Below are 27,113 nucleotides of genomic sequence, written 5' to 3' on the forward strand. Positions count from 1 at the left end.
CTTTATCGCATAGACTCTTCAACTCTTTGTCAAGACCGTCTCTCACACAAAATGGAACATCTCGGAGTTTGTTTTACAGAGATATTATCTTTAACAATAATCTTGTGCTTGAACCCCCGAATCCTGCCTAACTTGTCACAAAAGACAGAAGGAAAATTTCCTCTCCACTTTTGTCCCTCGTCACGACAACCTACAACCAAAATGTGTTCCTTAGCACTCGGCCTTAAAATCATTCCAAACAACCCTTGGTGAAACCATCCGAGTATATTGAGACCCTTGACAGCAACATAAACTTTCCCCTTTATTTTCCTCCCTTTGAATTCCATTGCATCCTCATATAGACCAAGTAACTCTATCCAGTGTCCTTCGTAAGAAACTGGACATTGGTCAGGGGGTTCCAATATTCTGTTGCCCCATGTCTCCTCAAATAGTTGTTGAGTAATCATGGTGATCTTGGCTTCTGAATCTACTAAAAGTTTAAGAATCTTTCCCCCAACACTGACTTCCGCAATGGGATCAACACACTTTGAAGGATCACCAGTCACAGTTATATTGGACTCACCTTGACAACACACAGGACTGTTCCTGGTGGCAGAAACAACCTCAAAATCAGACTCATCTTCAGATTCTACTACACAAACCGCAGACCTTTTTTCATCTACTTCATTTCAGGCACACTTTAGCAAAATGCCCGACTTTTTGGCAATAATTGCATGTGGCATTCGCTGCAGGACATCTCCCACTTTTGGGATGTGGAGAATTTCCACATCGCAAACACACCTTGCTGTTGATAAAATTGGAAATATCAGCTTTGAGTTTGGCAATCATAAAATTTTCACTACGCACACTCTTTTGTCTGGCCTTAGTCACTCCAATCGCACCTACAGACTCTGAGGGTTTATCTTCTAATTCTTTTAGGGAAACAATGGAGATTTCAATACTTTTAGCTATTTTTTTTTTTTTTTTTTTTTTTTTTTTTAAAACCTTTATTTGTGCATAGTAAAAGAACAAATACGGGCCTACAACCATCAGGCCGGCCACAATACGGTTGAGCACAGAGACAAACAATACATCCCCTGTGCGTCAAGGTCAAGATTAGCAACGATTCAGGATTCATACACTGGAGGGATCCTTGACACCGGGGGAAGGAGAAGTGACTTTTAGCTATTTTGATAGTCTCCTCTAACGATGTATTGCCCATAGCTAACAACTTTTGTTTTAACTGTTTGTCTTTGCATTGACAGACAAATTGATCTAGGTTTAACTGGTCAGTGAACCCCTCTAACTGGCATACTGCAGCTAACCTTCTTGAAACCGAGATGTAGGCATCCACATCTTCTCCATCACTTTGTTTTCTTTAAAAAAACTTAGATTGAAGTACCATGAGACTGGGTTAATTGTCAAATCTATTTTTAAGCTTGAAAAGAGTTTCTTGCTACTCATCAATGTTCTCCTCCTCAGTCTGTGGAATAGCCGGTAAAACCAAGTGAATAAAGCAACAAACATTTTTTCCTTTCTGCACCAAATCTAGATGCACCTATGGCCCCCAAGTATGTCTCAAACGCATCAAATCACACTTCCCATCTTACTGGTGGTTCACCTGGATTGTCTAAAAATGATTGTGATGGTGTGACTGCTTGCATTGTGCACATGTTGTGAAGGGCAATGCAAAGTTAAAACAACATTAAATGGCAGATGACTTCAAGCAGAGAAAAGGGTAAACACAAGTGTCAATAATGGATAGCGACAAAAACAGTTGCCAAATATGAAATTACATATTCAAGAGAGAACCATAGGTAAAGAGCTTGAGGATGAGAACACAAGAAAATAATATGTGATTAAATAAGAAATGGAGAAAAACTGAAGCCTCATGGATGAAAATAAAAACAAGAGGTGTGCCAATCACCGTGATCCGCTGTATTGAGAATGAGCTTAAACAAAAGGAGCTTGAACTGTTTGAAATTGAGTAGAGCCAGTGTTCATAGGTCACAGTGCAAGTAAAATGAATAGTTACTAGGGTGTGCGAATCACCATGATCTGCAGTACTCACTATTGTAGAACAATGTCAGAACACCTGATGAGTATTGCGTTGCAGCATAAACGTTGTAACAAGTATAAATGATTTAGCAAGAGATGAGGTCAAGAAATGTGGATTTGAACAGGAAACTGAGCTAGAGCGGTTAAAGAGCAACAAGATACAACCTTTGACCTCAGGGCATAAGATGTAGGAAACGCGTACGCCGCTATAAGCTTTGTGTGACCGTGGTGGCTGCCAAAGGAACAGCCGAAGTCAGCTCGTGCAGAGTTGCGTGGAGGGACTCGCGTGCTACTCGTGCGGCACAGCTGAAGCGTGTTTAGTGTAGGGTACAGCCCATGCTGTCACAAGGAGAACTGCACCACAGCTCCAAAATGTAAAAAACAAACCTCCCACCTCAGAGCCCGTCGTCAGAGAGAAGACTGAAGCTTGAAGGTCTCACCAGCCTTGCACAGGGCAAGAGGCAGCCTCGCACAGGACAAAAGGCACTCACTGGGAATGGTGGGAAATAAACAAGTTGCAGAAGCTGGTAGGTTCGCGATTGAGTTGATTCTTGTGCAAGATTGAAGTAGAAGGCAGCACAACCAGCAAGAGAAGCTTGTCACGATCAAGAAGAGGTTGTTCCGAGACAGACAAAGGCAAACGGCATACAGAAGGTTAGTCCGTGTAGCCAGATCGTCGCCAACAATCTGTAGTGAAGACGCCATAGCCAGGATGTTCAGGTAAGATTTACTGTAGGCTACATGGTTGTGGAGAAGAACAGCAACTCCACCAGCTACTTCAAAGCTTCAACTGTGAGTACAAGTTAAACATAAACATTCTAAGAATCCCACACAAATCAATCCCAACACCCAGCAACTAAAGAACTCTGGCAGAGAATGCCTCTCCCCTCAGCCTGAGACTCAGGCAGCAGGAAGAAGCATTCTCACTCAGGAACACCAATACTACACTCTCCTGAGGCAAAATGCAGAGAAGTAAACAGCAGAGGAGCATCAAAACGTTCCATCTGCCGCATTGATGAGAGAAACCTGCAAGACAAGTGGCATATTAGCAGGAAGCATGAAATACACACTAAGCAAAGTACACCATAAGTAAAACAAAGCTATAGGCCAAGACATTTAACTATCATCCGTAGCAGCGAAATAAAGGCGGCAGGAGGGTCAACAAGTGACTGTGAGGAGATACCCTGCTTGCTGATTGGCTGGACTGGCGTTCTTCCTTGTTCTTAATGGTTTGTGGTGAATGAAATTTATTATTGTTGTTTTAAAATGGCTGCGGATGAAATAAAGTGACGAAAGGAAAGCATAATCCTGAGCTCCGTGTCCTTAATTGAATTAAAACTTTCTGTTATGATAGCTCGGACATTTTTAATTCCCAGCATTGGTATCTTTCATGGATTCACATGGGGCCGTACCTTCTTCCTGTTTTGAAGCTCACAGTTTAATTATGCCTGCTCATGCAAGTGCTATGAAATATGAAATGTTGCCTCTGGGAAGAATAGGATTCAAAGAACCTGCACCTCAGTGGCTGAAGATCTGGTCATTTCTATGTAGGTGAATAGGCTACTGAGCTAATGTTTTCAAATCTTGTTTCTGTGGCCTGTTGATGTTCTATACTGCTATTACTTGTAACTGGAGGTTCCCGCTTTGATGACTTGGAATGACCCAAGCATGCGAATCCAAGAACAAAACCAATGCCGGAGAACTGCAATTACAGATAAGTAGCTTATTTCCTAACCAGATATCTCAAGAGTATGAATAGGGCCTGCAGAATTAACTTGGCCCCTCAATTCAAAGGCCTTTATGAGGTGAAGGACATCATTGTGCCACATTGAATTGTCTAGTCTTACCATATGGAAATGTACCTGGTGGAACTAGAAGATGTTCAGAGTATATGGGAAATATGCTTCAGGCTCTGGTTATGTCTCCAGCACCAGAGTTGGGTCCTGCAGGGGGTTGTTTTTATTTTTTTTATTGAGCTTTTGTACAGGCATATATATAACATAGGTATATTTACATGTGATCGCTACACAGCATTATTCCGAAATATACCCTCATAATAATTTGAGATACTAATACTGAATACAAATCGGGTTCACTGCTTCAGTGCATTTTGTCCTTTTGGGGAAAGAAAGGTACATCTCTATGATACATTATCACAATTCTCACATTTATATTGACTGGAACATAACAATGTCAGCTGTGGGCCAAATAAACATATAGGTTTTAGGCACAGTAAATGGGGAGGCGAAGGGTGGCTATGATTGACTATCATTTGGTTCGAGCTAGGCGGACCCATATGTGTGAAGGAAATTTCTATAAAGTGGCGAGTTTGAAGCTGGCTATTGGGGCGATCTGGACGGGGAGATAACTGGCACTGGACTAGAGTCGTCCGGGAGATCTGCATTTTGTCCCTTGAGCCAGCTATTGAAAGGTTACCATATGTCCCTCGGGCGAGATGCTGTCGGCATTAGGTCCCAGAATGTCACCAGCTGCTCTTGACAGTAAGCAATATCTCGCACCCACGCAGCCATACGGGGGGGCTCTAGGGGCACCCCAGCATATGGCCAGTCTGCGCTTAGCGAGTAGTAGCATTATGGCCACCAAACGGCATTTCTCAGGTGGGATTTCCCCCACATAACCCAGCAGTGCCACCACTGGGATATATTCCAGCGACACTCCAGTGACAGCTTGAATAGTATCATACACCTATTTCCAAAATTCAGCAATAGGTTGGCAACTCCATGCAATATGTAGAAAGGCAGCTGCTTCACGTCTGCATTTCCAGCAGCACGAATCGGGACGTAACCCCAGTTTGTGTAACTGCATGGAGGTGCGATACAACCTATGTATGAATTTGAAATGGATAAGTCTCAGCTTGTAGTTCGGGGATAAATATCTCAGCTGTGAGCAACAAAATAACCATTGTTCGTCTGTGGGCAGTTCTTCTAGTTCAATTCTCTGTTGTGTTAGGGCCTTGGTGGCAAACCAAGGCGTGTTTGTTTGCGTGAGGTTGTACAATCTGGTAATTAATCTACGAGGTGATGGTGTAGTTAATAAATGTTGTAGTGGCTTCATTATATCTGAGGGGCTGGAACGGTTGAGTGCATTGTCTTGCCAGTGGCTCAGAGTTGGAAATATAGGAATAAGTTCAGGACTGGTGACTGAGTGTCTCCATGTAGTTTTGGCTGCTCTAAAAAGGTGTCCTGTGGGTACAGGTCCCCTAATGTAGAATTGCTCATGCTGCGTGCCCGTTCTATGGGACCCTTAACATTAAGGAAGGGAAAATGAGGGTGATGTGCAACTGACGTGAAGGGCGCGTAAAGCAGTGGTGTCCTGACACGTTTACTTGAACCTTCACATGCCCATCTTAAGGTCTCAACTGTATTTATTTTGTTTGCTGATCTGCGATATTGTTTATAGTCAGCTACGTGTAGAGGGGTGGGATCAGCAATATCTGTTTTCATGGCCATGTGCGTCTGGAATGGTATGGGATGTACCCAGAAGTGAAGGAATTGGGCTTGCGCATAGTGCTTAGAGTTCAAAGTCAGGTGCACCCAATCCACCTCCGGATAGTGGGCGTGTTAGCAGGTCCCAGCTCACGCGAGGTTGTTTACCGGCCCAAACTAAGGCAATTACGATAGAGCGCAGGGAATTAAAAAAAGGCCTTGGTTAAAGGTATGTGAATATTAACTAATAGGTATAAAAAATTTAGGAAGAACTATCATCTTAATGATAGCGATTCTGCCAGCCAATGACAGAGGCAGGGCCGCCCAAAGTTTCAACTTGCGGTCCAGCCAGTCCAGTAATGTGCTAAAGTTCATTCGCCATATTTCCTGCAAGTCTCGGCTCAACCACACCCCTAGGTACTTAACAGCACCATCAGCTCATTTAAGCGGGAATTCCAAGTGGGCTTCCAGCCGGGCATCTCTCAGCCGCAAAATAGAGGATTTTAACCAGTTAATCTGTATGCCTGACATCCTTCCATAACAGAGGACTTCTCTCAGCACAGGGTTAAGGTTTTCATCTGATTTCCGAATATATAATGTTATGTTGTCTGCATACATTGATATTATAAGACTCCTGTCAGTGAATCCCAGACCCCTTGTGGTGTGGCGCTGATGAATTCTGGCTGCTAGGGGCTCCATTGCCACTGCGAATAGCAGTGGTGAAAGTGGGCATCCCTGTCTGGTTCCACGAGTTATGTAGAATGGTTCCGATATTAGATTATTTGCTCTAAGTCGGGCTGTGGGTTTAGTATAGAGCAGGCTTATTAGTTTGACAAAATTGGGGTTAAATCCCAATCTAGGTAGAACAGTAAACAAGAAATGCCACTCCAAGGAGTCAAACGCCTTTGTTGCATTAAGAAACACTGCAACGGCAGGTAATAGGGGGTCAATTTAGTTCACCTTAGCGACGAATGTGCGCAGAATGTGGGCCGTTTTCCCTTCCCGGGATGAATCCTGATTGCTCTGGCCTGGCAATGAACGGTAATAGCGGCTGAAATCTGTTAGCTATTAGTTTGGCTAGGATCTTTACGTCTACATTGATTAACGACAGGGGTCTATATGAGTCACATAGATTAGATGTCTTGTCTGGTTTTAAAAGGGAAATGATTGCCTCCTCGCGCATAGTCGGCGGGAGGATTCCTATCTCTAGCGACTCTTGATATACATCCAACAGCCTAGGCGCCAGCTCTTCCGCATAGGTCTTATAGAATGGGGTGGTCAGGCCATCTAGTGCCGGCGCTTTTTCGCCAGGCAAGCTAATAATAACTTGTGTGATGTCTTCTATTGAAAAAGGTTTGTCCAGATAAGCTCTGTGGGTGTCTCTCAACCAGAGCAGCTCAATTGATTTTAAGTATTCACCGAGGTCTGGATGAGGCGCACTTTGCGTTGCCGTATATAATGAGGTATAGTATTTAGTGAGATATTTATGTGTAGCCTCTTGACCTCTGATGGGGGAAGCGTCGTCGTCCAATAACTCAGATATAAAGGCAGGAGAAGTGCGCTGTCTGAGTGCATTAGCAAGAGTTTTGCCAGGCCTATCACCCCCCCATAACTGCGTGCTCTTGAATGTTTTCCTAAGAATCAGGTCTCCCTATCTGCCTCTTCCTACATTCAGAGATTTTCCCCTTTATGGTTGCCAGGCGCTCAGGTTCTATAGTTTGGAAGAACAATTGTTCAGCGGATTTGATATCTTGTTCAAGTTTTACTATAGTAGACCGAATAGAATTTAACACCCCTGATTGTTTGGAAATGCAAACCCCTCAAATCACTCCCTTGAACGCCTCCCACAACATCGAGGAGGAGTCCACTGAACCTTCATTAGTGGAAAAATATTGTGTAATGTCAGTTCTAATCTCTTCTCTGAATGCAATATCAAGGAGTGCATGTGGTGGCAAACGGCAACTGAGTGTGCGAGGCAAAGTTTGTGGTATCTTCCAGTGTAGCACCACCGGGGCGTGGTCAGATAGCGTGCGTGCGAGGTGTAGTGTGTCTATGGTCCATGACGCAACATCGCATGTGACTAGCCAGTACTCTATTCTTGACCATGCATTATGGTGCGCAGTGATACATGTTCCCTCCCTCATGGTTGGGTTCCTACTGCGCCAGATATCTGTAAGACTGTGCTCAAGTATAATATCATTTAGTTGTAGGGTTGCCTTGAGATGTGAGTTGCGAGCGGCACAGGACTCTATCCTAGTCATTGTTAAGAGTGACATTGAAGTCACCTCCCCAGATGATTGTGTCACCTCCCAGTGCTGCTATCTTAGCCCATACAGTGAGAACGAATTGTGGGTCATCCAAATTTGGGCCATATATTGCCATTAAGTTGACTTTTGTTGTCATAAGGGTACCCGTTAAAATGATATACCTTCCCTCAGGGTCTATCTCTATATGTGTGGTCGACCAGCCAAGGCCGCGCCTGATCAATATCGAGACTCCCCTGCCGTAATTAGAGTAGAGGGCCGAGTGTACTTCTCCCCCCCAATATCTATTCTTTAGTTTAGGGTCAGAGTCGTAGTTCAAATTAGTTTCTTGGAGGAAACATACAACTATGCGGTGCCTACTTAGATATGTGCGTATCAGCCGTGCTTTCTTAAAATCATTAAGCCCACGGACGTTCCAAGTGAGGAATTTGGTCTCAGTCATTTCTCAGTAAATAAGGTGTATGATATGTGTACCTGTAAGATGAGGGCACAATAGAACATCATTAAAAATACTGTTTTTCCGCATTTTACATTTAGGGAAAAATAGAAGCTAAAATAATCTTTAGGAGAAATCAAGTGACTTTTCTCTTCAAGTATATACTGTGTAGTTAAGGACCATGCGCCTGAGTATACTATGCTCCCCCCTCCCACATTAACCTCCCAATTAGATTGCGACTTATGTCCACCCTCCCACCCTTGAAGAACCCGTTGAACAAAACAAAAGCACAGGGTTCTCCCTGTGGGGCTTGGGACGTCTGCTATAACCTGCCATGTGGCAGGGTGACCAGGCTTTGGCATGTGATACGTAATCTGGCAAAGGAAAAGGTTGCACCATCATATAACCATGAGAAGTAAACTGCATTCTGTTACAGTCTAAATAACTAATGGCATTGTAGTAATTAACACAATTATAACCAAACTTGTGCAATACAATACAGAGCTACTTATCGGCTTATCAATCATTGTCACCCAAGTTCTGTTCCGAGGCAGCTTGTTGTGAGGAATGCGGGGGCGATTTCCTTGCACCTATGTGTTTGGCGTACTTAAGGGCTGATTTAGCGTCTGTGAAGAATTGCGACTTTCAATCGTATGTGATTTTAAGCTTGGCTGGATATAGCATACCTTATGAAAGGGAGGCAGTTTGTAGGATGCGTTTCGCTGGCGTGAACTCCATCCGTGCAGCTTGGACAGTAGGTGTGTAGTCAGGGAAAAAAGAAAGGGAGTTTCCCTGATGAGTTATCTGGCTCTTGACCCTTGCTGCTGTGAGAATGGCATCCCTGTCCCTATTGTTCAAAAGGCGTGCGATTATTGAAAGCGGCGTTGCTCCTGGCGGGGGCTTAGGGCATAAGGTGCGATGCGCCCTCTCAATGATCATGACTGGTGAGAGTGCCGGCTCGAAAAAAATCACGCAGTAGGTCTTCTAAGTATGGTTCCATTTTTGGGATGGCAGTTGATTTCAGCAGCCCAATAATACGTAGGTTGTTGCGACGAGAGCGCGCCTCCAGATCTTCATTCTTAGCTTTTATCACAGCCAGTACTTTTTCCATATTCAGGATTTGCGTTCTGGATTCTGCATTAGAGTCTTGGGTATCCGATAACCTGTTTTCTAGAATGTCAAGTCGTCTCCCGTGAGCGTCCACACGTTTTTTGACTATATCAAGACTATCTTGTTGTCCACTGTTTTGATGCTGGAGCGCACGTCCAACAAGATAGTGCGGATGTCTTCCTACTGTTGTTCCAAGCGTTCTTTGGAACCCTGGGCCGCGTCCAGCTCAGGGCCTGCGTCATTTGTCCAGGTGAGGCGTTTATTTTCAAAGTGAAGCTTTGCCTGTTTGGGCTCTGTCTTCCCCCATTTGAACGGTAGTTGTAGAAACACAAGATCGCAATGGGAGGCTTAGATGACGCGGGGTCAACACAGGGTAGCAACATTTGCGTGTCTTAGACTGCATTATTTACTGTATCAGCTGTTTATCATGAAGGGTTTAGCATGGGCCTCAAGCTTGTGTTGCGGTAGAATACGCACCGTGCGCCTCGATGGGGGGTAGATCCTGCAACAGTGCAAGGCAGTGGGAAGAATCTAGTGCCAAGTGCCAATCAACGTCAGAGCTGCCCGGAGCGAGCGGCACACGTAATCCCCATATCTGGCCCAGCGCCCTTCACTTGAGCGCAGGATGCATGCGAGGGGAGGTAGAGGCCCACTCAGCTCCCTCACCCACCTCGGTGTCCAGTGTAGCACCGCAGCACATCGGCGGTCTAGCACGGGCCTAACTACGCCGCCTACCACAGAGCAGCCCCTACAGTGTAGTACATTAGATGGGGCCCAGGCCTGTGCAGCAGGAGCGTGCGTGGCCCGCACCACCCCAAACCCCCGGCCCACACTCACCGCACCTCACTGCAGTGTCTGGACTCCTCTCTCAGGCCAGCTCGTCTGATGCGTCCCACAGTCACAGGGATTCGATGCACACCAGCAGTCAGCGATCAACTTAGCTCACTGCAGTCAGGCCCAGAAACACGGCCCGGGGATACTCTGGCGTCTCCGCCCACAAGTCCGGTGCGTCGTTCTGCCGAATTAGAGGTCACGGGATCCTTTTTTATGTTAGATGTCGGATCCTATACAGCACACTTAGCTCTTTCTCCCTCTGAGCTTCGGCCAGTCGAGTTGGTGGTGCCTGGGGTTTTGGGAGCACATTAATTCAGTTTTGCTTTTCGACGGTGCTCTGCGGCCATGATACCTTGCTAGCCAGGCCGCGGCTTGACGGGTTGTGTAGCTTGGCTCCGATTCAGTCTCCGGCAACCAAATCTTGGCCAGGTGGTGCGATTTAGTTTAGCGGCAGGTTGTGTTGGTCAGCCTTGGCAGATTCCGAATATTAACAATGATTTGCTAGGATAATGGAGCCTGGTTTGCGGAGCCCCTTCAGAAGGCGGCCATTCCGCAGCACGACGTAGCCACGTCCCCCTGCAGGTGGTTGTTGATGGAGCTCATGGACCCCTCCATGTGCTTGAGTCCACAAGGCATGGAGTTCAGCTGTTCAGAAAACTCCAAAGCCAATCACCGACGCATTACCGTTTCACTTGGCCTCCTTCTTGACCATGTGGAGTGCTTAAATACTGGGATGTTGCGAAATGGAGACTGCAGTAGCATTGAGAGAGAGAGAACCATTGCTGTCCTGGGTTATGCATTTGCTGTGGCTGTGGAGACAAGACTAGGTGGGAGGGAGTAACTGGGTACTCAACTAGGGTGTCTACAAGATATTTGGTGGGGAACAATAATTCCTGTGTAGCTGGGAACGGCATCCATGGCCTTGATCCTTGTGGCTGGAGACTTGTTGATGTTATGGTAGATGTCATTGTGTGTGGGGCCATCAGTCTCTTCATCCTCTGCGATTAAGTTGGCTGCTGAGATGCCAGCCTGAAGTCAGATGTGAGTTCTCTATTGGAATTGCACTCCACCCACTATTATTCGAAGGCACAGCATAATAGACAAATTTGAAGTCCCCAAATTATGTGGAAGAGGGAACAACTCACATTAGTCTTACGACTCCTATTAGGCTGGTGAGGCATAATGACAGTGACGTTCACATGACCGATTGGCAGAATGTGGGCTACATTTGTGTTGTGGGTACATGGAGCATAGAATGGACTCTGCTGCATCAGACAGTAAGGTGTGTTAACAACTGTTAATGCCATGAGTGCTTCTTATGTGAACATAGCCTTAGAAGTTAGCTTATTATTACAAAATCATGGTCATTGTATGTACACACAAGTGGCAGTGAGGAATTGGTGGTACATTGGAGTCATCTGGTACGTACCTGGCTTATGGCTGACAGGGGGATGAGGTAGTGCTTGCAGACGGTCCTCTAGAGTGGGTTGAAGGCTTCAGTGTAGTGTTTTGACCCGTTGGAAAACTGCCGCTGTGAAGAGGGACACATCACCAGGATAGTACTTTCAGTTCTTTGGTCAAATATCCTTCAATCCCTGAGTTGTGCTGTAGGTGTTAGATAGTGACGCAATGGGCCCATCGTTCAGCTTCTGAGTAGCCATGGCACTTTTGTTGATAGGTTCACTTTTGGCATTGATATGTAGTTGTCAGCACAACATTGGTGTTGATGTCACAAACATGCTGACAGTTGAGGTTTGGCCATCTTTGCCACTCATCTGTCCGCAGGCTGTGCTATTGTGGCATATTTGGAGATAGTGCTCAGTCATCCCCAACATACCCTATATGTAGATATAGCGTCATCTACATATTGTAGAGAAGCTGTTAGGCACACATTTTTTTGCTTCACCCCAAGGTTCATGATAACCACGTTGCGCATGTCATGAGTGTGTGTGATGTGTTAAGATAGAAAATATTGAACTTGTTGACACAACAATCCCATGAATTGCAGAAATATGTTTTTTCATTTGCCTCTCTGCAAACAAAAGTTATTTTGTCTGAGTATTTCTACACATTGTACCGAAGAGGACATGCATTGACGAGTTCTGATTCAGAATGAAGTTTGCCATCCATTTGCTGTGAGTGGCCAGTCCACGTGACTGCAGGCATGCAAACAGCAATAGAGGTGGTGGCAGGTGGCCGAGTGGCTTGAATGACAGGCTTTGCAGTGGTGACAGTGACATGATCAGTATGTGTGCCAGTGAGGATATATCAAGTGAAATATATTTATTCAGTGGTATATTAACATGGACTGTTGCCATTGATATAGTGGCAGTGATCGAATTGGACAGTGTCAGTTGCCATTTTCTCTTGTGTGATTTTGGACAAACATCTGGCTGCGGAGTTAGAATGGAGTGTTGTGCCAATCCTGTTGGTGGCCCTGCCAGCCGCTTCTGTTGCGTGCATTGTTGTGCACTTGGGGTAGACATGTCAACAATTAATAATAATTTCTTAGCTGTGTCCTCAGGTTTTGTTGCTCTGCCATCCGATTCAGTTTTTGGCAATGCGTCTCATGCCTGGCATCTCTGTCATATACCAATATGATCACGTTAGCAGGGAGTGTTTTGTCTAGGTGGAGGAGGAAAGGTCTGGATCTGGAACAGGCAGGCCATGCCACGGGTCAGGATAAATGGTGGAGAAATTACACTTGTTCATGGGGTTGAGATGAAGATGTAATCGGGGTTGAACTCCAGGCACAGTCTTTTTTACCTCTGTCTTGTTAGACTTATCCTTCACATGCCTGCTCTCAACCTCCCATGTGAACCTCCAGCGTATTGGACCTTTCGGTGGTCTCATTCCACATGGCCATGCTCTGCGTTCCGGTGCTGAAGTAAGGAGGCAGACTGTACTTCTGTCTAGTCCTCAGTGAAGTTTTTCCTCCACATGAGTGACATACTCCGCTATTTTGTGGGCTTGAAGGCCCTGCAGGGCTCTGCCTCTGTCACTCAAGCCAAAGAGAAGCAAGTGGTCTGTATTTAAGTGCTACATATTGTAATTATTGCCTTGTGTGTGTGATTTTACTGAAGTATTAGCTTCTTCTCTATTCTGTGGCATTCAGACTTTTACGAAGCTTAAGCGTATTTTTCCATCTACACGTAGTAAGCGAGGGTACATCTAAAATCCGTAAAATCCAACCATATTCCTACCGTAAAACATTGGGTCTTTTGAGGGGAGATACGTGCTCCCATCCCCTCATTTACCTGATCAAGTAGGGGGTAGGCCAACACTACAATGACCCACTAGTGTATGACGGAGCACTCCTGATTTTTAGAGTTCTTTTCTTTTGATTAGTCACTATGGGCCAGTTGCATCAAAACATTGTTTTGCGATTTCCAAATTGCGAATGTTTGCGATTCGCAATTAGGGAATCGCAAAACGGCATGCATGAAAGTGTGCAGTACACTTTCTGCGATTCCTAAGGGGTCGCAAATTACCTACCTCATTAATATTAATGAGGTAGGTCGCAATTTGCATCCCCTAGGAATCGCAAAAATCACAGTGATTGTGGCTTGCTGAGATCATCAGACCACCATGTCTGTGATTGCTTTTAAATAAAGCAGTCATTTTTTTTTGTAAAGCAGACCGTTTTCCTTAAAGAAAAACGAGATGCTTTACAAAATGAAAAATGAAAAGCTTTCGTTTCAGTTTTTTAAGAGCAGGCAGTGGTCCGTGGGACCACTGCCTGCTCTTAAAAATGCTTTTACAAAATTTACAAACGGGGGGGGGAAGAGGTCCCTTGGGGACCCCTTCCCGTTTGCAAATGTCTTACCACCTACTTGAAGTAGGTAGTAATATGCAAATGTTTTGCGATCGCATTCACGGTCACAAAACATTCATGCATACTGTTAGGATTTGGTATTTGGAAGGGATGCCCTAAACACGCCCCTTCCATATAGCGAATCCCAAACCCATTTTGCGATTCGGTAACAGGTTACCAAATCGCAAAATTGGGTCTGATGCATCGCAAAAGCATTTTTTGCGAAGAGAAAAATGCTCGATGCATCTGGCCCTTTGTAATTTATGATTTCAGTGTTTCCATGGGTTCACCGGGTAGACCTCGACACTACGCCTCATATATGCTCTGTAAACCTGCATATTTTGTATTGGAGTAACTGAGAACACCTATTGTAGAATGCCACTTTTCTTATGATGAAAGAAATTTCAGGTTAACATTTCAGTATGTTGTTTGTTATTGTTACCCCATATTTCCTTATTTCATCCTTTTGTAAAGTTTGTTTGCGGTATCAAGCCATATCACACATGTTTATTTTCACATTGCAAAAAGTTTTGTTCCAGATATCATAAAACCATATGATAGATGTTCTTCATATATGAAGGTTCAGAATTCCTATACCCAGTGCATTTTGCGCCACTTAGTGATGCTCACCCATTTCAAATGCATTTTGTATGCAAGGGTTGGGTATGTTTGGGCATGTTGTATGCTTGATCAACAATACATTTCATGGTGCATTGATGCCACTGTGTATTTTGAGTATGGTGGTTTTACTTGCTTTTACTTTTTTTTCCAGTTTGTTGACTTGCTTGAACCTGCGTGGTGAGGTAACGGCAGCCCAGGTTGCTCCCTTCCTTTCTCCAGGATGACGAGGGATTCCAGAAAGGTCCAGGTTCACAAAGTTCCAAGCATCATGTCCGATGATCGGATGCATGACAAGCTACTAATCTATTTTCTGAGGCCTAGAAACGGAGGAGGGGAAGTGCTAGAATTACTTTATCCTACTGAATATGCTGGAGTGGCTATCGTGACCTTTGAACTCGAAGAAGGTAATTTATGGAGGGGATGTAAAGGGAAAATGTATAGAATTTAATGAGTCTATCATTCCCCCCTCTATTTTTCTTCTCTTTTTGTTATGCACGCACCTTTTAAGTTTTGTTATTTTTTCCCCCTCCTAGTTTTCCTGTCAGACGTTTCTCAGTATTAACATGCACGCATGGCAATATGGCAGTGTTTATTTACTAGCCCATTCACCTCAAGCAATGTGAGCATAAAGCAGAGGGTAGAGGTGGGTTTAGCTCACAGAGGGGCTTGGCCTACTCTTATTTCAATCCTGGTTTACATATCAAGGAAGTAATGCTTGTTACCTCTTCTAGAGTGGTGCTCTGCAAATATCCAAGTGGAACTAGACGACTGCTGTTGCTGTGATGCCTCTGTGAAGGGCGTGTTCGTGGCACCATGCAGTGGCTGATTAACTTTAGCGTACCTGAAGAAAAAGTAGTCCCAGGTCCATCTAGTTTGCCCTGTTTTGACAAAGATTGATTTTTGTTAATTAACACGTGGTTTTGACCAAGTAGATCAGTAGACCACGCCAAATTTCCCGCAAATAAAGCGACATTTCTGCTTGCATTGCTGGATTCAGGAGAAAATATTGTAGAGTGAGGGGTATACTCCGATTAAAATCTGTAAGAACCTTCGGTTTGAATCTATGGGTTGGTCCTGAACATCTCTGTGATTACACAAAGGATGAAAAAGTTGTTATATAGGAAGATACTCTTCGTATCCCTTCTCCTCTAGTCTAGTCAAAGAAGTAGCAGAACGGCAGGTATACTAAGGCCAACTGACCAGGGGAGGCGCCTGCGGTGGTCACAGGTGGATAGCAACGTTTTTTATTCATCCCTTTTTAAAGATAGACAACCGGAGATTCTCAAGTGCCTGGATATTTCACCATCAGAGGATGAGGTGCTTAGATCGTTTGATGCTATTGCACAGGCAGTGAGAGCCCTTTTAATTGTACCTGTGGTTGTTGTACACTCAGATAGCCCAAGGTGGTTTGGCAGGGAGTGTTCTCGGGTACTGAGGAAACTTAAAATGGCTCTGAAAGAGACTCAGCACAATAGACCCAGGGTAGCCAGATGCCGTACTAAATATAAAAAAGTATGAAAGAACCGGAGGACTACACTACAAAAACTGGCTTGGGAGGAACTATTGGAGGGTAGTGCACTTAAAGATAGTTCCCTATTCTGGAAAGTCATTAATAGACCTTGTTATTCAAAACCTTACAAACCAACCATATGCCATCATATTACACAGGACCAGTGGAAGATTTACTTCCAGGCAGTTCACAACTATGGGGAGGGAGTTCACTGTAATAATACCTGGGTGCCCCTCCCATGTGATTCCCATATTAATTTTCAGTTAGAAGAGGTGATAACAGGTATAGAGGGACTGACCAATAATAATGCTCTGGGCCCAGACGGGAACCCCCCTGACCTGTTTAGAAGGAACATTGAGGTGTGGGCCCCAATTCAAACCAGGGTTCTGATTGCGACAGTGCTAACTGACATGCCCCAGTCTTGGTCTACCGCCACTATTGTACCTATTTATAAGAAGGGGGACACGGATAACCCCAATTGTTACCGACCCATATCACTGATAGACTCGACCGTTAAGGTGATGGGACGGGTCATACTAAATAGGCTAGTAAATAAAATTATCTTGGAGGTCCAATACGGCTTTCGAGCAGGTAAATCCACAGTGTGCCAATGCTTGAACCTCTATTTACTGACAGCAAAATACACAGGATCCATTTATTTAGGTTTCATGTATCTTACTGCAACATTTGATAGGGTGAACCGCAGTAAATTATGGGCCCTGTTAGACAAATTAGGAGTAGAGCGATCAATAATAAATGCCTTTTTTTTGCCTCAGCTGCGGTACACTTTACACAAGAGGGGGATCTCACAGATAGTTTTAACTGTTCAATAGGTGTGCCTCAAGGCTGTATTCTAGCCCCTTTTGTATTCATTCTGAATATTAATGGGCTGAAAGCAGCATTGATATCATTGCAGGCTGATATCCCGAGAATAGGCACTAGACAGGTCCCAGTACTGCTGTACGCAGACGATGCGGTGCTTACAGCACGCACCCCAAGAGCATTGCAGGACTTGAGCTAAGGGTTTGTCACCTTTATGAATGCGCTGGACTTGACCCCTAATTATGCCAAGTCATTTGTGATGGAAGTGGGCTGTCGACGGAACAGTACAAAAACCTATAAGGCAGGCTCTTATAGTATAACCAAAGTCTCAGCTTTTAAATATCTCGGGGGTCATTTTCGATACTAAACTGGAACACACTGATAGATGGGAAGGTGATGGACTCAAAGAAAGCAATGGGAGCCATTGGAAATTTTGCACACAGATTTAGGTACATGGTCCCCAGGGGTGATTTTAAAACGATATCAATCAATTTGTATATCCAAGGCCGTGTATGGGAGTGAGATCTGGGGGCACAAAGCAGTGGTGGAACTGCAGACAATGCACAATAAATATTTGAGACGGTGTTAAAAGTTCCTCAGGGCACCCCAGCTTACTCCGTTCATGAAGAAGTCGGGGTGAGGTATGTGTCCGACTTAGTCGCAGTCAAACCTCTGCTTTGTTGGGTGACTATTTGGTCCAACGAGGAGGCCTCCTTTAATCAAGCTGTAATTTTGTACTGTCTCTCACTGGATCATGCCCTTAAAATTCCCTGGGTAAGAATCACTCAATAGCCTAGGAAGAATAGATATGTTTACAAATTATAGAACAGTGAAGGAAGAGGATAAAAAATTATTAAATGATCTATTCTCAAAGAAAGTAAGTGCGGAGCGAGAGGGAAAGGAATTGACTAAGCCAAAAGTTAAAGCACACATTCTAGTCAAATCTGTAGTGGGATTAGAGCATTACCTCACTATTTTAACTAGCGCCTATGATCGTTTTTTAATAACCCATTTTAGATTTAACCTGTTTCATCATTTAGTGGCCTCCCCACCCGGTTTCGTAGCGCGAACTTAGGATAGAGGGCCTGTGGCTGCGACAGTAGGTCTCCATAGGATATTTTACATTTTGTCTTTTTATGTTAATATTTTATGTATCCCAGGCGCCTTTATCTTAAATCCTATTTAAAAGACATGGGTTTTAGACAAGCTCGGATTGCTTTTTTGCAGATGAAACTTTTGCAGAACGAACACACTTTATTTGTGGTTACTCACTTTTTAAGAGCAATAGTGAGGTCTAGGAAAACCAGACATGCCCAAGACTGAGAAGTGTTTTTATGAATTGAGACAGGTAGACATTTATCGTGGTGTTATTTTGAGTTGCTCCAAGATGAAATATGTTTCTTAATGAATATGAAACTGTTTTAATGTATGTATCTTCTATGGCTGTGGGCTTTGCCGAATAAAGATTGTTTATAATAATAATAATAATGTTACTCCCATCCATCAAGGGGGGCGGATACAGGTAGTCACAGACAACACCACTGCCAAGTGGCATTGTAACAAGCAGGATACGTGGGATTGTGAATCATGTGACAGGAGGCCCTACTCTTCTGGAACAGACTGGGTCGTCAGGCCATCTCCCTGGCCATGCAACACCTAGCAGGATCTTTAAACACCAGAGCGATAAACTCAGCTGGCGGTGCCTAGTGAATAAATGAATGGCAGCTGTAGTTGTAGGTGTCACAAGGTGTCTTCCAGCAATTGGCAGAACTCAGGCCAGATCTATTCACCATCACTGAGAACTCAAAGTATCCAAACCTCTGCGCTTTAGAGTTCCCAAGAATTTCTTGCTTGGAGTCACTCTTCACCTAGATTGGAGATCGTGACTCCTGTACACATTCCCAATACTATTCCTCCTGTCCAAAGTTCTGAAGATCAGGACCAGGCCCAAGTCATGCTAATGGCTCCGGATTGGGCCAGTAGAGTGTGGTGCCCAGAACCACGCCATGAGCATCTGTCCTCCGATCTGACTGCCTCTTCGGGATGACCTCCTGTCACTGCAGCAGGAAGGTCCTGCCCCTGAGTCCACAGTCTTACACCTCCATGCTTGGAGAAAGTGTGACTACAGTTGATAGCCTTTTATCTTCCTCCCAAAGTAATGAATGTTATTTTGACAGCCTGCCATCCCTCTTTTAAAACCATCTATGTTGGACTCTAGCAGAAAATTGCAGTTTAGTGTTCTTTCCGACACATCCAGCCATTACAAGCCCATTTGTCTGAGGTGCTATTTTTTTGCTTATCTCCTGCCCAGCAAGGCCTTGCTGTGGCAACAGTTAAAGGTTATTTGTTGGCTTTATCTGCTTTTTGAAGTCTACCTCCTCAGCCATCTGTGTTCAAGGCACCTTTTCTGATGCATTTTCTAAAAGGGCTGACCCACCTGTTTCCACCAACACAATCTGTGATTCCCCAATGATACCCCAGTCTGGTTCTCACATTCCTGATGTGCACTCCATTCGAGCCATTGCTCAGCTGCCCTCTCCAATTGCTCACCTTAAAGACAGTGTCCCTCATACTGATCACGTCCACTCGTCGCATGAGTAAACTGCAAGCACTCTCTGCTGTCCATCAACCTTGTACGGCCTTCTTTCCAGACTAGGTAGTGCTAAGCCACTCCTCATACATCCATGGAGGAAGATAGATTTCATTGCCTTGACCCAAAGAGCGGCCTGCACTTTTTTATCAGTAAAGACCATCTAATGGACGATCATCTCTTGGGTTCACTGAGGCGAGGAAAGGAAACGCTGTGCAGTAATGGACCACCTCTAGTGTGCTATAGATTGTCCAGGAAACAGTGTCTGGAAGGCCTACGGTCTCATTCCACCAGAGCAAAGGCTGCTATCACTCCACTGGCATGCGGTGCGCTAGTCTTGGCTTTCTGCCAGGCTGCAAAGCGGGCTTTGATTCATGCATTCACAAAGCACTATTACCTGGATAACCAGATCTGGCATGAGTGGCACTTTGCCTTGTATGTCCTTCAGGATTTTCTGGTCTGAGCCATTCCACAGACCTTCCACCTGTGGAGCCATTGCTTTGGTATATATACACACAAAGTGAGGCTTCTGCTGTTAGAATTATTCATCAGAATAACAAGTTGCTTACCTTCGGTAAAGCTCTTTCTGATTTCTTAATCTAACCGCGATTCTTCACCAACTTGCCCCCCTCCCTGTTCTGTGGAGTGGACTCCTATGGTTCATGCTAATAAGATTCAAACTTGGAGATCTGCACACTAGCACAGTTTGTTTACTAAGGTTCCGTGACCGACTGCACAGACGGAAATAAGAAAGAAACTGATGCCAGCATGCCGAGGTGGCGGCTATGTAGTGGCCCTGAAGTCACATTTTGGGTGGGATGGACCTGACATTGAGCACTGGAGAATTGCTGTAAAAAAATCTCTGGATCCAGTCTGGTGATGGGGGCATTCACAAGGTGAGGAATTGGTGGCTAGAGAGATCATCCACCAGCAAGAATTATTGAAAGTAAGGAACTTGTTAATCAGTGTTTACTGACTGAAACCCAGCCACAAAGCATTGATATTTTACCGACACCTCAAAGGAGGTGATGATGCATTAGCAAAAGGGATGTCTGTTGAAGAACAGGCAGTGGTACATGGGCCATCTGCCAACTCCTGGACAAACAAAAAAAGAAAATGTTTCTTTTTAAATGCATTCCAGTTTCCTTTAAGAAAACTGACTGCATTAAAAAAAATTGCTTTATGACAAATCAATCACAGACATGGTCATCTGCTGATCCTCAGGAGCAACTATCCCTGTGATGGCTTTCAGGCACAGTGAGTAGCAATTTGTGATCTACCTCCAGTAATAATCACAAGGAAGGTCAGATTTCAACTCACTGCGATTCTGCATTTTAAGGAATTACCGATCTTAAGTTCTGAAAATACTTTATTGGTCGCAAAATGTATTCGTACGCATCTTCAATGCAAAATACTACCAAGTAGCTACATTGGAACCTCTCAGAATTCTGCGGTCCAGGGAGCACCGCCACTTCAGCTGCCTCCGTATCAATAAAAACCCTCAACAACACATTAGTTATCGGAATCTTCCACTGTGCTCTCCTCCTGTGTCGGCCTGCTTACTAAAAAAAAAAAAACAGCCTCTATCTATCAGAACCAGCCACAAGACTTCAATTCCAATGACCCATTTATTTGAAAGTTGATAAAAAAAAGCTGATTTGCCCTCGGATTTCTTATTTCGTAGAAGGGAACCATCCACTGTATTTCTATTTATTAAGTAATATTTCCACAGAAATGCTCAATATACAAAGATTTAACCCATTAATATATTTCAAAGATTAATCCATTTTAAAAACTTTAAACGATAAACTGTAAAATACAATGACAGAATAAGGACAGTATAATATTTATTTGCACATCAGTAAGTAAACCGATTGTTATGAGATTATAAAGTTGATCCTTAATGAATGCTTTGAAACATTAATCATCGGATAAAAAAATGAACCTGGTTTAGACCCTGAACTTGACAGTTACAAAGAGAGCAACCGACGTGCTTAGTACCCAGGGTTGATTTAAGTTAATCACTATAACAAATGGTCTGTTTCCCAATTTAAAAATCATAAAGAACCACCCAGCTACTGGATCAAGATTAGCGTTTATATAAAATTGCAATTGGCCAGGCATGACAAAATGACATATATAAAGCAATCTCTTATTATTTAAAGCATGGCAAAGATCATACTCCAAGTCCATACATTAAGTTGAGACTTAAGTAAAAGTTTCATATTAGTTTAATAATTCAAACAAAGTGCTTCCATGCTTTTTAGATAGGTGCCTCCAAGGAAAGAGTCTAATGTTTAGAATATCTAAACTTTGAATCTAAATAGCTTTATCCTATACTTTTCATTATAGTACATAGCACATTCCTCAATGATAGAAATAAGGGATTATTTGTGCATAGTCAGGCAGATCTATTTTTAAACGATTGGCCGTTACTGGAATGCATCTTCTCAACCCCACGTATAATGACCAAAGGTGAGAATCTACCATATCAATTTCAGCTAAGGTACTATAACCTTAAGCATATGAAGCATATGCTGAGACCTTTGTTACATTAATGTTTGTGAAGAGCAGCGATGTCTCTTTTTGTGAATGTCTTCTAAAATTGAAATAGACCTAACCTTGGCCCACTACTGTTTAGCTTGGAGAGACCAAGATAGTGTATTAGTCATGGGATCATGAAATATTGATAGATTTTTCAACTATAAATGGTTTGCCATGTATTAACCCCGGACAAGGGGATACGTAGACCTTTTTAAGCAGAGGCATCTAATCTGCCCTGATATCGGTCTGGGATGAGCAATTCTCGATGAAATGAAAAAGCTGCATTTCTACTGATCAATCTATGTGCCTCATTCGTTACTGTCAAACACCAGACTCTACCTTTGAGACTGGGCACCTGAGGATGCATCCCAGACTGGATGTCCTCTCAAAGACGGGCAGAATGCTTTGCGCCTCATCATTAAGTCTGCTCATAACACTGCGGAGTCAGTGGGCCACACAATGGGGTTCTCACTAGTTAGTTGTCCGCTGTCATGCTTGGATTCACACATCAGGGGTTTCCACTGATGTGCATGCCACCCTCATGGACATACCTTTTGATGGCACCCGGCTATTTAGTGATAGGGCAGATTGAGATCTGCAGTGGTTTAAGGCGAGAAACACCATAGCTACCTCCTTAGGCCACCAGCACCCTCAACTTCAGCACGAGTTTGCTACTTTCGATGTTTCTCTAGAGCATTCAGCTGTCAGCTATGCCATTTCACCCAGATAAAGGCACAAACGCCTCCAAATACTCTGGTTAGACAATACAGAAGCAGCGTCAGGGGTGAGATCTGTAAATCTCTCCAGCTTTCCTCCTCTCCTGTTTCTTCTCGGCACCACATACGGAAAGCAGGTCTCGTTTGCTTCTTGCAGCATACTAGGGACCTATGGGAGGCCGGTAGTCTTCCTTTCTACCAGCCTGGAAGGCAGTTACTTTGGGTCCTTCAGGTAATTGAAAGCAAATCTTAACCAGTCTAGAGCACACAACAGCGTTAATCAAAAAATATTACACATGTAATTAGAAAAATGTAAAATGTTTTTATTCTGACACAAAATTAAAAATTACAGTAACCCACAAAGAGGTGTTGTTACACCCTATATGCTAAAGTGGAGCCAATTGAAGAATACAATAACTGTAACAGCAGCCAAAAACAGTATTTTCCTACATAAAGACAAATATAGCAAGCTGTTGTGTTATTCCAATAGTTTACAACTTTCTTTACATCAGACCTTGATATTATTTCTTGGTCACTTTAGACCCAGCCGATACAGCCAACACGTGTTTCATTAAGATGACTTTGTTAGCGCTAGCTAAGAATCTAGCCATAGAACAGCAGCAATAACCAGAAGAATTATAGAGAAAGAACCTTTTTTCACGTTCAGTTAGCTGTAGATAATCCAACAAGTCACAGAAATATGTTATAAAGTCTCAGTCCTAAATTAGTGAACTGCCAAGAGAAAATCGTCCAAACATGTAGGTGGTGGAAGTCATTTTACTTATAAAGTGGAAAATGAATACTTGGTCCACAGGTCACAGTAAGGGATTTCACAAAATGTATTAATGTGAACAATGCCAACGTTCTGAGCAAGGTGCGTCCATACTGGGACCGGTTCCCATGTATCCGCAGCCACAACCGAGTTCCAATTGGGTAACGGTAAGATAATGGAAAATGGGTCTACTCGATCCTTCACACAAGCCATAGTTCCCTTCTTCTCAGCCCTCCTGAATGTTCGAAGTCCACCTTTCTATCTTGCAGCAAAAGGTGGCAGCGCTCCTTCTGAAAGGAGTGGTGGACTTAGTGCCCGAGCAGGATATTGGGCAAGGGTGCTATTCACAGTGATTACTTGTTCCAAAAAGGATGGCAGTCTGCATCTGATCTTAGACATAAGGGTCTTGAAACTGTATCTCGGGAAGGAGAAATCCAAGATTCTGACCCTAGCTCAGGTCTTGTTGTCGATGGAAGCGGGGGACTCGATAATGTCACATTATTATCATTATTATTGTTTTTATTAAAAAAGATGACTAAAGCGCACTGCAAACTAAAAGGCATCTAGTGCTGGCCAAGATACCTGTAATTGTTGTTGGAGTATTAGTTAGTGTAAAGGCAGGTTTTAAAAATAATATCCTGAAAGCAAAGCAGTTGGGTGTAGCCCAAATAACAAGGGAGAGGCTATTCCAAAGCTGAGATCCCTGGACAGAAAAAACTCACACCCTGCTTCAGAATTATTAAAACTTGAAACCTGAAGAAGGTAAAATCTTGACAGTACATAATACTGGAATTGTTTTTTACTTAAACGTGGCCCTACCTGATAGTTTGCCCTGTGTACCACGCAGGCAGATTTTAAAAGAATGGCTTCCGAACCCAAAGCAAATAAAGAGAGTCCAAAGCTGCAGAAACGAATGGTCATGATGGCAGGCCCAGAGCTAACTTGATAGCCGAAGACTGGATTCTGTTCAGCCGATTCAGTACATAAGAAGAAGCCCCAACAAACAAGGCATTACCATAGTCTGGGTGGCTTAAATGGCACTGCAAACAGTTGTTGTGTTCCTGGATAGCGGAGGCAAAACTCTGCATAATGTTCTCATTAATGAGAATTAGATGCTAGAGAGTTTATTAACACGGACAGCCAGAGACAAGTCAAAGTCCATCTGTACTCCTAAATTGTGAACCACAGAAACCCAAACTGGAACTGACCGATCATCTGACTTGCTGTCACGCCATCTGCAGTCAACGTCAACTCTGATGTTCAACCTGGGATTTTTAATAAACAGACCCAAATCTCACATAGAACCCTACCAAAATCTCATTTCATAGGGTTGGTTCAGGACGCTACCCTTTTTCGCGCTTTTCCTCTTCCTCAGAGGATCCATAACATGCAGAAGATGGTTCCATCCTTCATGGAAGGCAAAAGAGTTCCAGTCCTGTCAGTTTTGTGCCTGGTAGATCTGCCAGCTTCTTGTATCCTGGTCATGCATTCATGCTAACATATGAGGGCTCTGAAGTGGTGCCTCCACAGGCAATGGTTCCAACATGGTGGAGATCTGTCGGACACTATTGTGGTTTCCTGAGATGCTGCAGGTGGTTTGGTCTGGTGGCGGAACGAGGTGCACCATCACTGAGACATGCCCTTCAGTCCCCCTTCAACCTTGGCCATGATAGTGATGCCTCCACTCTATGGAAGCGTGTTCACTTGGAGGATCTGGAGATCAGGGTGCTCTGCTGTCCATAGGAGAAGGTGATTCATATCATCCTGCTAGTACTGTGGGCTATTTGGGTGACGTTTAAGCCTTCCTCCCATCCATTCAAGGTTGATTTTTCAATATGTTAATGGACAATACTACAGCAATGTGGTATGTGAACAAACAAGGGGGAATAGAGTCTCAACTCCTGTATCTAGAGTGGTTGATGCTAAGGTCTGAAGCACACTGTTAAGGGGTTTGGTTAACAGCCAATCACCTTTTGGGGACTCTGAATGTCAGAGCCAATGCTTTGAGCTGGTGTTATCTATCTTGTTGATCACAAGTGGTGTCTACATTATAAACTCTCATCCCCATAACCCTTTATCCCACTATTTGGTGTTGCTCTACTATTTTATCTTTATCTTATATGGGTATCTAAAAATACTGCAATACTAAGTCCAACTAGCTCCAATCCAATCTTCCCATACTTTTTTAGGGCTGTCCCTGGACTGATACATTGGAACCTTCCAAGTCTCTAAATTGAGGGGGTGGGAACATTTCACCAGATCTTAGCAATGTCTCTTTTGGTGATAACCAGACAAGCCCACTGAAGCTCCATTTTATATCTGTTGGAATCTAAGTCTGATTGTATGTGCAAGAGGGGCATCTTCTGGTCCTCTTTCAGTTTCCATCCAATCATTGATGCACCCCTTTCCAAAAGGGTCTCATGTTTGAACATAGGCATGTAGTGAGAAGAAAATTCTCTATCTGATTTTCACATCTTAAACCTTTTGGGCAAGTGCTCATGGCCAGAACACCACAGCCTCTGCAGGGTGAAGTATGTGCTGTGCAAATAATTAAGCCGGATCGTTCTGAACTAAAACACAATTGTTCTTTTTCTTGGGACCATTTTAGCCCCCTGCTATTCTTCGTCTGCGGGTTTGCCTACGTCTCTTTCCCATGTCTGCATGAGGGCTCCAAAAGTCCCTGGGGTATGTATCACTAATTAGTGGTAGAGTGAGGATATATTTTGCTTCACCCCTATCCCCATCAATAGTTTAGCTTCTAATAGGCTAAGGTCTGGTAGATTGGTCGGTTATGGGGAAGAATAGCATTGTTTTAATTGGAAATATCAGAAAAATTGGCTCTTATGTATTTCGTATAAATTTTTGATAGCCGTAAAGATGCACAAGAAACTTACATCAATCACTTCCATCAACTTGGATATCCATTTGTGTCCAAAGCACATGAGCCCTATAACGCATTGAACTAGAGTAACTTTATAAAACAATTTTAAAAAACGTAGTTTCCAAAAAGAAGTGTGTCCCTTTTTGTTAACTTATTACGCCAACCTATTATGCATAGAGTCTCGTGCCATAATGGTATTATCATGCATTTTGCTGTGTGAAGGCCTAGAGCACTCTACCAATGGTGCAGTTGATGCAGGATGGGTGTATAGCCCCTAATACCCAATTCTCTGTTATATAATATCTGTCACCATGTAGATAATTTAACTAATGGGCATTATGACATTGCTTGCTTGATTAGTGGTTGACTGCACTGATCTGGATTCTTTGTTTCTGGGTTGGCTAGTTTTGTTGGATTGTGGTCCTGCTCACCACCACGTGACCTCATTCCTCGTGGAAATGGCTGCTGGTAACAAGAACATTCCTACTCCTTTTGAATGATTGTGAAAATCAGCAGTTAGTAATTTTGTCCACCAACCCAGCTTCCAGCACTATGCCTATCTAAAACAGTGCTAGAGATGTGCCACTTTACAGTGCGGAACAGATGACCCTTCTGGGTGAGGTGACAGTACCCTCCATGTGGATTAAAATACTGTCAGAATGCTTTGAGTATGATACTTTATTCTGCTTCTTTTAATCTGCATTATGGATTTCAGG

The 27,113-nt window shown here is 43.7% G+C and overlaps 1 protein-coding gene across 2 annotated transcripts in view; it reads left to right on the forward strand.

The window, feature by feature from the left end:
* Positions 1-27,113, forward strand: part of LOC146796173 (uncharacterized) — a 244,237-nt gene that overhangs the window by 78,996 nt on the left and 138,128 nt on the right. For both annotated transcript variants that reach the window (XM_085628575.1, XM_085628576.1), the window contains exon 2: positions 14,714-14,966. In XM_085628575.1, the coding sequence (XP_085484701.1) occupies positions 14,783-14,966 (184 nt within the window). In that variant the 5' untranslated portion in view covers positions 14,714-14,782. The remainder of the gene's footprint in view (positions 1-14,713; positions 14,967-27,113) is intronic.

This window comes from Triturus cristatus, chromosome 10 (genome assembly GCF_964204655.1).
Source record: "Triturus cristatus chromosome 10, aTriCri1.1, whole genome shotgun sequence".
NCBI classification, from domain to species: domain Eukaryota; kingdom Metazoa; phylum Chordata; class Amphibia; order Caudata; family Salamandridae; genus Triturus; species Triturus cristatus.